This window comes from Budorcas taxicolor, chromosome 16, assembly GCF_023091745.1.
Source record: "Budorcas taxicolor isolate Tak-1 chromosome 16, Takin1.1, whole genome shotgun sequence".
Classification (NCBI taxonomy): domain Eukaryota; kingdom Metazoa; phylum Chordata; class Mammalia; order Artiodactyla; family Bovidae; genus Budorcas; species Budorcas taxicolor.
The window spans coordinates 68,914,908-68,929,694 of record NC_068925.1 but is presented as its reverse complement, the minus strand read 5'-3'; the positions used below and the strand labels follow the sequence as shown (position 1 = coordinate 68,929,694).

Genomic DNA, 14,787 nt, shown 5'->3' with positions numbered 1-14,787 from the left:
GCAGCCAAATAAATAAATAAATACTAATCAAATAAAAAAACATCCTCCACACTGATGAAAATTGACTATCACAAGTCCACCCCTTCTCAACTCAGCAGCTATATGCATCCCTTTAACCATACTTAATCTCCAAATAAAGACAACAAAGGTCATACACCTACCTAACATGATACAGGACTTCCCTGGTGGCTCAGATGGTAAAGCCTCTGTCTACAATGCGGGAGACCCGAGTTCGATCCCTGGGTTGGGAAGATCTGCTGGAGAAGGAAATGGCAATCCATTCCAGGACTATTGCCTGGAAATTAAAAGACGCTTACTCCTTGGAAGAAAAGTTATGACCAACCTAGATAGCATATTCAAAAGCTGAGACATTACTTTGCCAACTAAGGTCCGGCTAGTCAAGGCTATGGTTTTTTCCTGTGGTCATGTATGGATGTCAGAGTTGGACTGTGAAGAAGGCTGAGCACCAAAGAATTGATGCTTTTGAACTGTGGTGTTGAAGAAGACTCTTGAAGGTCGCTTGGACTGCAAGGAGATCCAACCAGTCCATTCTGAAGGAGATCAACCCTTGGATTTCTTTGGAAGGAATGATGCTAAAGCTGAAACTCCAGTACTTTGGCCACCTCATGCAAAATGTTGACTCATTGGAAAAGACTCTGATGCTGGGAGGGATTGGGGGCAGGAGGAGAAGGGGGCAACCGAGGATGAGATGGCTGGATGGCATCATGGACTCGATGGACGTGAGGCTGAGTGAACTCCAGGAGATGGTGATGAACAGGGAGGCCTGGCGTGCTGTGATTCATGGGGTCGCAAAGAGTCAGACACAACTGAGCGAATGGACTGAACTGAACTGCACATGATATAGATATCCTGTGTGCAAATGGAAATGCACTAATCCTTTCCCCAGAAAAGAATGCAAAGTCCTTAAATATGCTTACTCTTCTCCTTGATGCCTCATAACTTAAATAGGAATCTGTTTTTATAATTCTGTGTGTGCATGCACACACACACACATTCATAATAAATTAAGGAAGAAATATTCATGTCAAATACAATCTCATTTCAGTCATCTGGTAATAGCTGGTATTTATAACTACCTCCTGCTGCTAAGTCACCCCAGTCATGTTGGACTCTGTGTGACCTCATAGACGGCAGCCCACCAGGCTCCCCGATCCCTGGGATTCTCAAGGCAAGAACACTGGAGTGGGTTGCCATTTCCTTCTCCAATGCATGAAAGTGAAAAGTGAAAGTGAAGTCGCTCAGTCGTGTACAACTCTTAGTGATTCCATGGACTGCAGGCTACCAGGCTCCTCCGCCCATGGGATTTTCCAGGCAAGAGTACTCGAGTGTGGTGCCATTGCCTCACTATCCACTCTCTATTTTCTTTGCCTTCAACCAGCACCTCAGCTGGTGGGTGATCTAACCTTCATTTCTGAAAGTTCTGGGTCATTAGCAGTCCTTCCTGGACTGGGTTCTTAGAGTTTTCCACTGATGTAACTCAGGGCATGCTAATACTAACAGACAGACACCACAGAGGATCTCTTGTATCTCAGATATACTCTTCCTTACCACATCATCAGTTCAGTTCAGTTCAGTTGCTCAGTCGTGTCCGACTCTTTGTGACCCCATGAATCACAGCATGCCAGGCCTCCCTGTCTATCACTAACTCCCGGAGTTCAATCCTTCTTTAATAGTCAGCAATCACTCCCACCAGGATAGTAGTTCTCTTCTTTCAGTTCAGTTCAGTTCAGTCGCTCAGTCGTGTCCGACTCTTTGCGACCCCATGAATCGCAGCATGCCAGGCCTCCCTATCCATCACTAACTCCCGGAGTTCAATCCTTCTTTAACTGTCAACAATCAATCACCCCCATCAGGATAGTAGTTCCCTTCTTTACCTGCTGAATAAAGAGGAGGCCAAAAAGGTCAGGAAGCAGTCTTAAATTATACTTCAGTGGAATCATTGTTGCACTTTCGGTGGAAGCATTCCTTCCTCAGAATTAAGACCTCTAAGTCAGAAGAGTATAAGGTCATGCAGACAGGAAACAAATATTTTGCTAGTGGGTCACTAGGGGTAATAGTGAGTGGAACCACTTCCACTCTTGGAGTCATGAATCCTGGGGATAAATAGCACAAATTTTGGATGCTGATTCAGAGGATTTAAACCTCCCAGAAAACCATATTCCAGGTCTGCAAGGTACTGCCACTGAGCTGGCACTGTAACTGAATCTTCAAAAGGTATATTCTAGCATTCCATCAAAGCAGCTACTTCATGATGGTGGAAAAGATGGCAAAGCAGGTAAATTCCGTGACATGGTTCATTGCCATACTTCATTTGCTGAGAAGCGATTTCCTTGATCAGAAGCAATGCTGTATGGAATATTACGACAGTAAATAAGGCATTTTGTATGTCTACAGATGGTAGTTTTGGCAAAATTCTTGAGTACAGGGAAGGCAAATTTGAATCCAGAATAAGTGTTTATTCAGGTAAACACAGAACATTGCTCTTTCCATGATGGCAGCAGTCTGGTGTAATCAATCTACCACTGACAACCCATAGGAACGATGCCATGTTGGGGACTCAGTGTTGGTCTCTGCTGCTGGCCAACTGAGTACTTAGCGGCTGCTGTAGCCAGTTCAGCCTTGGCAAATGGAAGTCCACACTGCTGAATCCAAGCCTAACCTCCATCCCTGCCATGATGGCCACTTTTTTCATGATCTTATTGGTGATGACAGAGATGACTTGTGAAAGAAACTGACTGGTATCCACAAAACAGTTCATCTTATATACTTCATTAATAAAATCCTTCTCTGCTAAGGCCACTCTTTGGTGGGCATAGACCTAGGATACAGCTATTTTCCATCCATTCGGAAAGATCAATTCATACACCCCCTGTACAATCTTTTCCTTTTTTGTCATCAGTTTTCTAATCGTGTTCTTTTAAAGTCCCTAACCAAGCAGCCCAAGAATTGGCCACAGGCCATGTATCAGTATATAATTTCATGTCTGGCCACTTCCCCACCCAAGCAAAATGAAAGAGTAGGTGCCCTCTTATAACTCTGCCCTCTGGGAAGATTTCCCTTCACAACTTTCCTTCAAGGGTATCTCAGAAAGGGACTGGGGTCCTGCAGCTGTCCTCTTTCAGGTGGTACCGAAACATTTGCAAAATCACCTGTGACAAGAAACTAGTGTTCTTTCCTCTTGTCAACTGACTCCCTTATGAGGCTCTGGATGCAGGATGGAAAAGAGAGGTTAGGGTAACAAAAGTGGGACACATGGGCAATTGGGCCACCGCTTAATGGAATTTATGTGTATCTTCAGGGCCTGGTCAGCCTGATTTCATGTATAAAACTTCTTTCTTTAGTATGATGGAGTGCATCTGTGCACACCCAACTTTATGGCTTGGTGGGTCAGGTAACATGACAGCCAGCTGAGGTCACATGATAACTTGGTGACCTATAGTTAAGCATGCAATCTCTACTAAGGCCCAGTAAGCAGGCCAAAAGCTACTTTTCCGAAGGATAGTAGTTAATCAAAGAGGATGGCAAGGTCTTATACCCAAGGTGCCTGTGCTGCAATCCATCTGCAAGTACCTACCCCAGCCAGCAAAGAGCATTCCTATCTGCCACACATACAAACAGATCTGGCCGCCGGGGCAGAGCAGCTCACAACTTAACTGAGTCCTATTGTAGAGCCTTCTCTTGTTTTGGACCCCATTCAAAACTAGCTAAGGGGAGCTCCAACTGATTGTCCAACCATGTTTACAACTAAAAGGAATAGGAATTGACACAGGAAAGTGCTATTGTCATAATGAAGGTGGAAATGAGAGGAAGAATATTCTTAATGCAGGAAATCGAATAAACAAAGAAATAAAAATTGTTGCTGAAAACCCAAGGTTGATTTTTATTACCTCCTTCTTTGAAACTATTTGGCTTTTTCTCCCCCTCTGTCACTAGACAGTCTTTTCTTTCTCTAGTTTTTCACTTAATTTATCTGACAAACTTAAGTACATAATAGTAGTCTAGATAACAGAATATATTACTTAAGGACTACTTATACTCTTATTTCCATACAAAGCTATCTGTCTGTGTATTCCTTATATTCTGCCCTAAGAAGGAATATTTCCATCTTTATTCTTCCATGAAAGTTGGAACAACTTTCCTTCTCTCATTTCTCTGCTATTTTAATTTCAAATCTGAGTCCCCTAACCAGTTCTTGCTCTCTTTATAGTCAGTTATGTGGGGACATGAAAACTGTTAAGCAGCATTTCTCTTCAAATAAGAGACTCTAATCTGGAAACTTCATCTGATTAAAAGCTATTTTGGAACAAGAACATTTAAAAGAACTGGCCTTTAAATAATCCAAATACGACAAAAATTCCCACACACAAAGTGTCACAGATCTTACTCACAGGAAAGACCTCAGCCCTTTTTATTTATGGAGGAATTATATTCATCAGAGACACTGTTCCAACAACAAGCTCATTTATCAGATTTTAATTCCATGAAAACAAAGTTGAAAGAGAAAGGGATGATTTGGAGAAATTACATTTAGGGAATACATAGAGCTTGGAGAAATGGCAGCTGATCGCAGTGGCTGCAGACACGAGAGCATTTAAACCATTTCAGTCTGGGCAAAGAGTGATGCTTTTCAGAAACTTTTCATCCAAATGACTAAAATCAATACATTTTAGAACTTCTTATTATCAAGAATAATTTTTTTTTAAGTCTTAGTGCTGAGGAGAAGAAACTCTTGGGTTACTCGAAACATTAACTATTTGACTTATTCAAGTGGCTCAGATGTTAAAGAATCCGCCTGCAATGCAGGTTCGATCCCTGGGTTGGGAAGATCCCCTGGAGGAGGGCATGGCAACACACTCCAGTATTCTTTCCTGGAGAATCTCCACGGACAGACGAGCCTGGCGGGCTACAGCCCATGGACTCGCAAAGAGTCAGACACGACTGCATGACTAAACACAGCATTATCCAAGTAGGAAAGCTCAGGTTTTATTGAACTTGACATTGCCCTGGGGTGTTATGTAACAGCAATACCCACATATTGGTTTAATAGCTACTATTGTATTAAGTGCTACTATAGTATTAAGTAACCAAGATGTGCCTTACACATTGTTTGGGCTGGTTTACAAGCCTTTACACTCATCCTTTTAGTTGAATAAGAGACATTGTCTCTATTTTACAAGTGAAACACAGAGAAGAAGCAAGGGACCCAAAATTCCTTCGGCCAAAATTCATTCTACATTTTAAGTCAACATTGGTATCCTAAACTGAATGCTGCGAAATATTTGTTGAAAACTGGGAACAAGACAGGCAACATCTCCGCACCAATGTTGAGTAGGACTGTTCTGTCTTAGACAAACTGCTATAGCAGTCTGCTCCTTTAACCTTCAGGAGGCCACCTAGCCAGTACTGAATCGAAGGTGAAGATCTTGGCAGGGAGCAAGGGAAATGGGAGCTTAAGAGGCCCTTGGCCCAGGAGAAACACAAAATAGGAAAATGATACTTGTGTTATGGGAATGGGTGGTGCTGAATACATCTAAGTGGATGATTTCTGCCAAGAGAAAAAAATCTCAACTAAAACATCAAAAGTTCTAATTCTAGGAATGACTACCAAAAACATGAGTTTAATATTTTTGAAGACTAGCCCAGAGAAAAGCATAATTACCTCATTCTCCATCTGCTGCAGAAAAGTCAATATGTATGAATAGTAGGCCAAATTTCATTTTCCCAGAAAGACTCTTTTTCACAACAGGAGTGCCTAGGAGATGAGGCAGCAATTTTCCTTTTGAAAAGGAAAACCCATGACCAAAGGCCACTGGACTTTTGTGGCAACATGCCCCATAGACTTTCAATTCAACCCTTCAAACTGAGATCTTTTCATCCAAACCTGTCTCCTCCCCAGTCTGTGTTAGTCACTCAGTCACGTCTGACTCTTTGTTAGAGTCGGACTGTACCTCTGTCCATGGGATTCTCCAGGCAAGAATACTGGAGTGGGTTGCCATTCCCTTCTCCAGGGGATCTTCCCACCCCAGGGATTGAACCTGCATCTCCTGAAGCTCCTGCCTCAGAAGGCGGGTTCTTTACCTCTAGCACCACCTAAGAAACCCCCTCCTCCCAATAAACTGATCAAATATTCCTGTTATGAGTCCCTGCTCTCTCTCTTTAGTGAACCCATCCCCTGGCTGAAATGCCAAACCACTGCCTACATTTGTGCCCTGACACTTACTGTTCCTGATGAATTTGAGGTTCTTGATGTCTCACTGTGAAAGAAATCAGTGAGACACAAAGTGATAGTTCGGAAGTGGATTTATTTAGAGAAAAATACACTCCACCGAGTATGAACCATCTCAGAAAGCTAGAGAGCACTGAAAAATAGTGTGGTTAGTTTTAACGGGCTGACTAATCAGGCTAATCAGTGGGAGGAATATTCCAATTATCTGGGAGAAGGGGCAGAGATTTCCGGGAATGATGTCATGGTTCACTTTTTGGCCTCTGATGGTTAGCCTCACAACTGTCGTGGTGTTGGCTGGTGTATCCTTTAGTTAACTATTACAATGAGCATATAATAAGGCTCAGGGTCCACTGGAAATCGAATGTGTGACCACCTTGAACCTAGTTGGTTCTTTTTTGTCATACCTTATGGCTATGTCATTCTTTAAAGGTTGTGCCTTGCCCCATTCCTTCCTGTTTTCATTACAACACCACATTTACTGAGGGCCTACTAAAAGCTAGGAGCTGAGCTGGTGCTGGGAATATAAAGGCGAAAAACACAGACACTGCTCTGCTCCTCATGAAAATTATATTCTAATGGAAAAAAAAAACAGATATTAAATGAAAATTTGTACAAGTATTTTAAAAGTTTGATTGCGGGAAATCCAGAGAAGATAATGTACATATCTGTGCTGTAAAAGAACATGACTGAGAGACCTAACTTGGACCCAGGGGGAGAGACAGAAGGATGGAGCGAATGACAAAAACTGCTTGAGTAACACGTGATCTGATTCAAGAATGAGGGGCTGTAAGTTCCCTGAAGAGGGGGTGGGGTGGGGGGAGGGGGATGGGGGAGGCAAAGGCAGACAGAAGCACCAATGAGCACACGAGAATGCAAACTGGGAAAGGGTTCTGTGAGATCTGGAGCCAAGAGGTACTCAGTGGAGGGGGTGGAGGGGATTGGGGATGAACTAGAAGCACGTGGGTGTCTTAACCACCTAGATCAGCAGGGAAGTCCACACTTCGCTGTATACTTTACTTCCCAAGTGCTGCTAGTGGTAAAGAACCCACCTGGCAATGCAGGAGACATAAGAAACACAGGTTAGATCCCTGGATTGGGAAGATCCCCTGGAGGAAGGCACAGCAACCCACTCCAGGATTCTTGCCTGGGATAATCCCATGGACAGAGGAGCCCTGTGAGCTACAGTTCACAGGGATGCAAAGAGTTGGACACGAGTGAAGTGACAGCAGGCACAGCAACATGTGAAGCTGGAAAGATGCTTTGAGGCCAGTCCTAAGAGCAGGGGAAGGATTTTAGGCTTGAGTTTGATAAAATCATATTTGTGTTTTGGAAAGATCATTCAGACTTCAGTGTGAACAAAAAATGGAAAGAAGGAGGACAAGCATCAGTAGAACTATAAGGAGGAGAGGATTTGAGGTTCGGATTCAGATATGCTGAGTGTGAGGTGTGAGGAATACAAGTGAATGAATCAGCGAAAGGAGGTACCGATATTTAGGTCTGAAGATCGCAAGGGAGGTTCTAAGTCACTGAGAAACAACACCATCTCATCCCAAAGGTGCTGGGTGAAACATGGAAGAGAGAAAAGTACAGAATGAAGAGAAAAGGGGCTTGGGACTGAGTCTTGAAGAACTCACAAATAATGCGCCGAGAAAGAAGATCTGGTAAAGGGAACCAAATAGGCACGATGAAAATAAAGAGAAGACACTAGATACAGTGGTGCCAAGGGGAGAAAGGGTGAGAACACCTGGGAGATTGGCATTGACACATAGACCCTATTGATACTATGTATAAAATAGGTAACTCGGACACAACTGAGCAACTGAACTGAACTGAACTGAATTAGAACCTACTGAGCGGAACCAGGGTCTCCTGCATGGCAGGCAGATTCTTTACCATCTGAGCCAGCAGGGAAGCCCAGAGAGCAGAGGGAACTCTGCTTAACGCACTGTGATGACCTGAATGGGAAGGAAGCCCCAAAGGGAGGGAATAGATGTGTATGTATGGCTGACTCATTTTGCTGTACAGCAGACACTAACACAACATTGTAAAGCGTCTATGCTCCGACAAAAACTAATTTTTAAAAAAGAGAGAAGACAGTAAGTGAAGGAGAGTGAGTGTTTCAAATAGCAGAAAACATGAGTCATTTGCAGCTATGGAATCAGGTGTAAGGCAGGGCCAGAAGGTCCTTTTGCACGTGTTCCTTGGTACTGGGGACAGTGGCGCAGCTGCAGTAGAGTCATGAGGGCAGATGCCTGAGGGAAGCAAGGAAGTAGAATGAGGTTGTGTAGGAAACTGGGAAATTTTGTGAAGATAAGGAGAGAAGCAGAGCAGAAAAGAGAAGGGAATGTCCGTTCCAGGGGGATTTTTATGGTTCTGTTTTGTTTTTTTTTTTCCTAAATGTATCAGAGTTTAGAGCATGGTTATGTTTTTATAGGAAAAGTTCACACAGAGGTCGAGGCCAACAATAGAGGTGGGGAGTGGTCCTGCGAGGACTGGAAAGGTGCTATGTTGGGATTCCTAATCGGAGTTTGCAATCCCTATCTGTGGTGTGAGGTGACTGAACTGGAAAGAAAAGGTGTGGTTTCTTCTGCTGAACTCAGACGGAAGTGGCAAAGGCTAAGCCTGGGCTATGGAATATGTCAATCCTCTGGCAAGAAATGAAAGATTTATCATCTCATGACTTTTAATTTCCCGGATTAGCAGGCAAGTCTATCCATTGTGAGGGAGCCAGAGGGTGGATAAGCGGCCGGGAATAAGAAACATTCTCATTCCATTTGCAAATAAATGGAAAGCAGCAAGGTGAGGAAGCACTGAGACAGCCAGAAAGGGTCTCCCAAATGAAGCTGAGAGCCATGAATTAACAGAGATACCCATTTCCATCACTTTTTTTCTGCTTAAATGTCTTTCTTTCCAGCGAGGCTTTAAACCTCACCAAGGAAAGTGACTGGTATTAACCATTTCAGCTTTGTTCACCTTCAGTTCCTAGCACAATGTCTCAATGAATGACAAACGGCAGAAAAGAAAAATAACTTGAAATACCATTTCTCTGCTCCAAGGATATAACAGTGTCGGACAAGGCTGGGGACAAAAAGAAGGTGTAGAACTGCCGAAAAAAGGTAGAAAACAAGATCATAAAGACATCCCAGGAAACCAGAAACTCCTGAGTAATATGTACTCAAGGATGTGTCTTCAAGGACTTATTAACTGAGGCAATAAAAAGTGAAAAAAGTGAAGTCACTCAGTTGTGTCTGACTCTTCACAACCCCTTGGACTGTAGCCTACTAGGCTCCTCCATCTGTGGGATTTCCCAGGCAAGAATGCTGAAGTGGGTTGCCATTTCCTTCTCGAGGGGATCTGCCCAACCCAGGGATCGAACCCAGGTCTCTCACATTGTAGGCGGATGCTTTACCGTCTAAGCCACCAGGGAAGTCACGCTAACTGAGACAATAGTCAACCACAAGATGAAGGACTGAAGAGAAGTCTCTCATTTTTTCTTAAACAGAAACATCCATGGAGGTTTTGCTCCTCCTCCAAGCTTCCTTTTAGCAAAAACTGCCAATCAGCAGCATCTTATCTTACAGTTTGCTCCTATCATAGCAAAGCCATTTCAGCATCAGCAGACTGGCTTTTGACCTCGACACTCACCTAGAAACACAGGTAGATACTCTGTCATCACATATGGAACAGGTACACATCTGATCCCCTTATTCAGAATTTCTCTCTCGTTTCCAATTGCATTTGGTCCTTAATTTACAATAATCTTGAATATCTGATCTGTGAGTACATGCATGGGGATAAATATGCATGCTTATAGATATATATTGATTTATGCATTTAATAGGGGCTTTCCTAATAGCTCAGTTGGTAAAGAATCCGCCTGCAATGCAGGAGACCCCAGTTCAATACCTGGGTCAGGAAGGTCCCCTGGAGAAGGAAAAAGCCACCTACTCCAGTATTCTTGGGCTTCCCTTGTTGTTCAGCTGGTAAAGAATCCACCTGCAACGCAGGACACCTGGGTTGGGTCCCTGGGTTGGGAAGATCCGCTGGAGAAGGGAAAGGCTACCCACTCCAGTATTCTGGCATGGAGAATTCCACGGACTATACAGTCCATGGGGTCTCAAAGAGTCAGACACAACTGAGCAACTTTCACTTTCATGCATTTAATATCTTTCTAAAAGTAAAGTATATTCATCTAAAATATTCAATTAACAGAAAAGCTCAAAGCAACAAGTAAAAAGTATTACCTGATATGCCATTAAGAAGAAATTCCATTATTATCATTTGATGAGCATTACTACAGCACTTTTTAAATGTTGTTTCATTGAGGTATGATTGACATATCTTATAACTGCTTTAGGTGTACAACATAATGATTTGTTATTTGCATATATTGTGAAATTATCACCATAATAAGTCTAGCTAATATTCATCCCTATACATAGTTATAAATTTTTTTCTTGTGATAAAAACTTTTAATATCTACCCTTAGCAACTTTAAAATATATATTACAGAATTATTAACCATGGCAGAAATTTATTTTGTAGATTTCAGAAAGAAGAATAGACCAATAGATGGATGGATGGGTAGATGGACGGATGGATAGGTAGATAGGTAGGTAGGCAGGTAGATACATACATACATACATAAATCAGAGAAGGGGTAAGTAGATAAACAGACAAAAACTGGATTATATAATATGTTACTGAATAAAATAAATGCCACTTACTTTGCTGGAATTTAAGGGAAGAAAAAGGAGTTAAAGCACAATTGAAGGATTGTACTTTCAATATTCGTTGACAAACTTTTTAAATTTTAACATCTCTTTATAATTAGAATCATGAAAAATATTCACATGTGGAGATCATTGTTTTAACTACCTGGCCAACTTTGGATATCTTTTCACTCCCTGATATGAAATAGTAATAATTTGAAACATTTCCTTTTATCTCCTTTATTCATGTCTTTTAAGAAAAAAATTTTGTTTGTTGTTGTCATTAAGATTTATAACATTTTGTTCTGGCTCCATAATGATAATTTTGACAATTATTTAATCTTAGTTTGTATTAAAATGAATTCAATGACCCGTTTACAGGTTAAACTTTTCCTACAAATGAAATGAACATCTTGTTTGTGCATCAGTATGCCTATGCCTCTTTTAAAAATTACATCTGATAAATACTAACAAATATGGGCAGTCCTTGTAATGATCTTCCTCAAAGAGTTTCCATTTATGAAACACTCACCTTACCTTAGAAAGATAGAGAAATAATACTCAGTCTCAATATCTTCACATTTGAGAGCAATTTGAGAGAAAGCACAAGCAAAATTGTTATTAAACTGCAAAACCATTTTGAAAAACTTCCAACTCACATCACGTGTAGAATGCAAGCCTTCACTATTCTTCGGGCCCAGCAGTTTCTTCATGTTTTCCTTTATGTTTTCCTTTCTTTGTTGTCTGAAAGCTTTCTCCTGGTCACACAGAGCCATACTAAATCGGAGGTCTGGGGATGAACTGCATATAAAACAGAGATAATGAACTAATGTCCTCAAGTCTACAGCCTTGTTATACATCATCCAGTTCCCACAAGCCCGCGTAACTACACTGATACGTTCTCACTTCTTCCCTCAAGCCGTTTCCTAGGAGGGGATCTGAAATGAAATTATAAAACGATGCCACTGCATCTTATCACAGAAACATCCAAGGGACACTCCTCAGTTTTATCTCCTCTTCTGTTCCTCACAGGTAACACAGGTAACATCCGTCCACTACTTTAAACTTGCTCTTTCTTTTTCTGATGTACTTATTTATAATTTTACATTATACATTTAGTTCTAAATAATATAGAGTCATTTTATAGGTTTTTAATATTTTGTGTAAATGCTATCAACCAGAGGTATTCGGCAAATCACTTTCTCCATTGAACTTTTTTTGAGGATTCATTTGTGTTTATAAGTAGAATTAATTCAAATATCTTTACTACTCTGTGGCATTTTCATTATGTGATTATTACACAATTTATGTATCCATAAGTATTGGTGTTATGTCCATTTTTTTAACTACTATAAGCAGTATTACCACAAACGTGGAAAAGTTTCTGGTAAGACATGCTCTTTAGAAAGAACATCTCATTAAATTGTCACAACAGATATACTTATAAAGTACTTTTATTTTACAAATAAGTAAAAAAGTGATTAGAAATATTTCAGCCATTAGCAAAATTAGCAAGCAGATACTTAAATCCAGGACTTCTCATTCTACAACTCACGTTCCTTGTAACATACTATACTGATCATTATTTTACATTAAGCACAAGAAGCATGATTTTTAAAAGATCTACAAATAAAGCAATGAACATAGATGTTTAGAAGATATCAGTATGAAAATATGTAAAAGAAAATTCAAAACATTTTGAATAATTTGGCAAATATAGTAACAGAGGTATGGTTCATATCTTCTGTACCATCTTTAAGCTCTCTAATTCATTTCTTTCCTGATTTTATTTTTTATTTAATTGAAGACATTCCATAAAAACTGAATTTTTCTTTAAAGAGCATTTCATTTTAGAATCAAGACAAATTAACACGTAAAACTAGAGTTTAATTAAACTTTCAGTTCAGTTCAGTTCAGTTCAGTCGCTCAGTCGTGTCCGACTCTTTGCGACCCCATGAATCGCAGCACGCCAGGCCTCCCTGTCCATCACCATCTCCCGGAGTTCACCCAGACTCACGACCATCGAGTCCGCTATAGTAAATTGCTTCTAGACCTATGTATACTATTTAGCTGCGGTTTTTTTCCTACATTATTTTTGATAATTCTGCTTTGCTAAAGCTAATAGTGTATTAATTACACCAATGGAGACCATTTCCCATTAAAATGAATAGCATTACTTTCATAGTCAAGTAACAAAAATATTTCTAATCTCATGCCAAAATATATCACTTACAAGTGAGAATAGATATAATGCAAAATAACAGAAGTAAAAAAGCTGTCCTTTGATACATCCTGATTATTTACTGAAGGGCAGCAGTAACTTATGTAATAGTTCTCTAAGTTGAATCAACATTATCCAGGGATCAAAATAAGAAAAATATATAAACCCAATGTCAATGTATCCATACTCATTCATTTAGCAAATTATACGATATAAAATGTTACACTAATTCTGTGGTGTCCATGTAAACAAAGTGTGTATTAGGAACTTTGGTAAAAACCCACTTCAAAGAGATGCGGAGAGCTTGAAGAAGGCAGCATCTATTGACCTCAGTCTTAGATCAGAGATGAACTTATTCTCAAGGCAGGCCTGACTCCCCTAAGGCTCACCATTTGAAAATGAATAAATTGGATTTCCAACATTCATTATTGGAGGCCACTTTGAAAGCACAACACATATTGTGGAACTTCATCATTTGTTTTCCGGCTGATCTTTATGAACAAAGGCAGTCTCAATTTTCAGTGTTTCCTCTTACAGTTTTCTGTGTATGTTCACTTTCATGGTTTTAAATATCCATCTGAATCAACCATGAAAAATCAGCTTCAATAGCTGTATTTATTTCTATGGGAATATATATTTAACTTGATGGAGGGCCCTTTCTAAAGGCTCTTCTTCTGGCAATTATGATTTAACCACTAAATTACTGGAAACTTAAGCAAAGAATATTAGTTTCTAGGTTTTTTTTTTTAATGCTGTAGCTATTAGGAGAGAGCTAAAGAAAAGCAAAGTACATTTAGTGCTCATTTTTGATACTCAAAGCTGTCAGAATTACTTCATATATTAAAAGCATAATTTTTAACAATTAAAATCTGTGGATCACTCACAATATTTTCTATCCAATGAAATAAATGCACTTACCAAACTTCAAGAGACATTTCCAGAATCATTTCAGTGACCTAGAACAGATAAATTAGTTAGTTAGGTCATAAAATGGATGTGTGTTATTTATAATGCAAACAAAGTCAAAATAATTTTTAAGTGACAGATGACTTTTAACCTAAAACTATAGTAAAAATAAAAGTACCATAGCTCTTTTAAGATCCTAAATTACAGGTATATTTCAATAAATAATTTTTTGCTGTTTTTTTCATGAGATAGGCCTACTTTATAGTCATTTTTTTCTCTTACTTTTTGGCTGTGCCATGGGGTATGTGGGATCACAGTTCCCTGAACAGGGATCCCACTGTAGGGCATGAACCCTCGTCCCTACAGTGGAAAGGCAGGGTCTTTACCACTGGACCACCAGAGAAGTCTTATACGTGATTTTAACAAGCATAAGAATTGCCTTGATAGAGTTGTTATCCTCTTTCATAAAAAAAAAAGCAGTGAATTTAAAAATCATTTTTCAAAAATCATAAAAATTTCCTAAGATTTAAAACTACAGAGATGTGTACCATTATTTAGGGGCTATCCCCAGGCCGCAAAATCAGGGGCCAAAGTTAAAGAAAACCTGGATGAAAAGTCACATTTGCGCATTTGTGACAAATGTACGCTGTAGTAAACCAGAAACAGAATACCTGTCCAAAGTGGACAGCAAGACCTAGGGG

The 14,787-nt window shown here is 40.2% G+C and overlaps 1 protein-coding gene across 1 annotated transcript in view; it reads right to left on the bottom strand.

The window, feature by feature from the left end:
- PLA2G4A (phospholipase A2 group IVA) overlaps positions 1-14,787 on the bottom strand; it is a 217,736-nt gene that overhangs the window by 65,433 nt on the left and 137,516 nt on the right. The window contains exons 5-6 of the mRNA XM_052653583.1: positions 14,099-14,136; positions 11,619-11,760 (exon numbers count right to left, since the gene is read on the bottom strand). Of these exons, the coding sequence (XP_052509543.1) occupies positions 11,619-11,760; positions 14,099-14,136 (180 nt within the window). The remainder of the gene's footprint in view (positions 1-11,618; positions 11,761-14,098; positions 14,137-14,787) is intronic.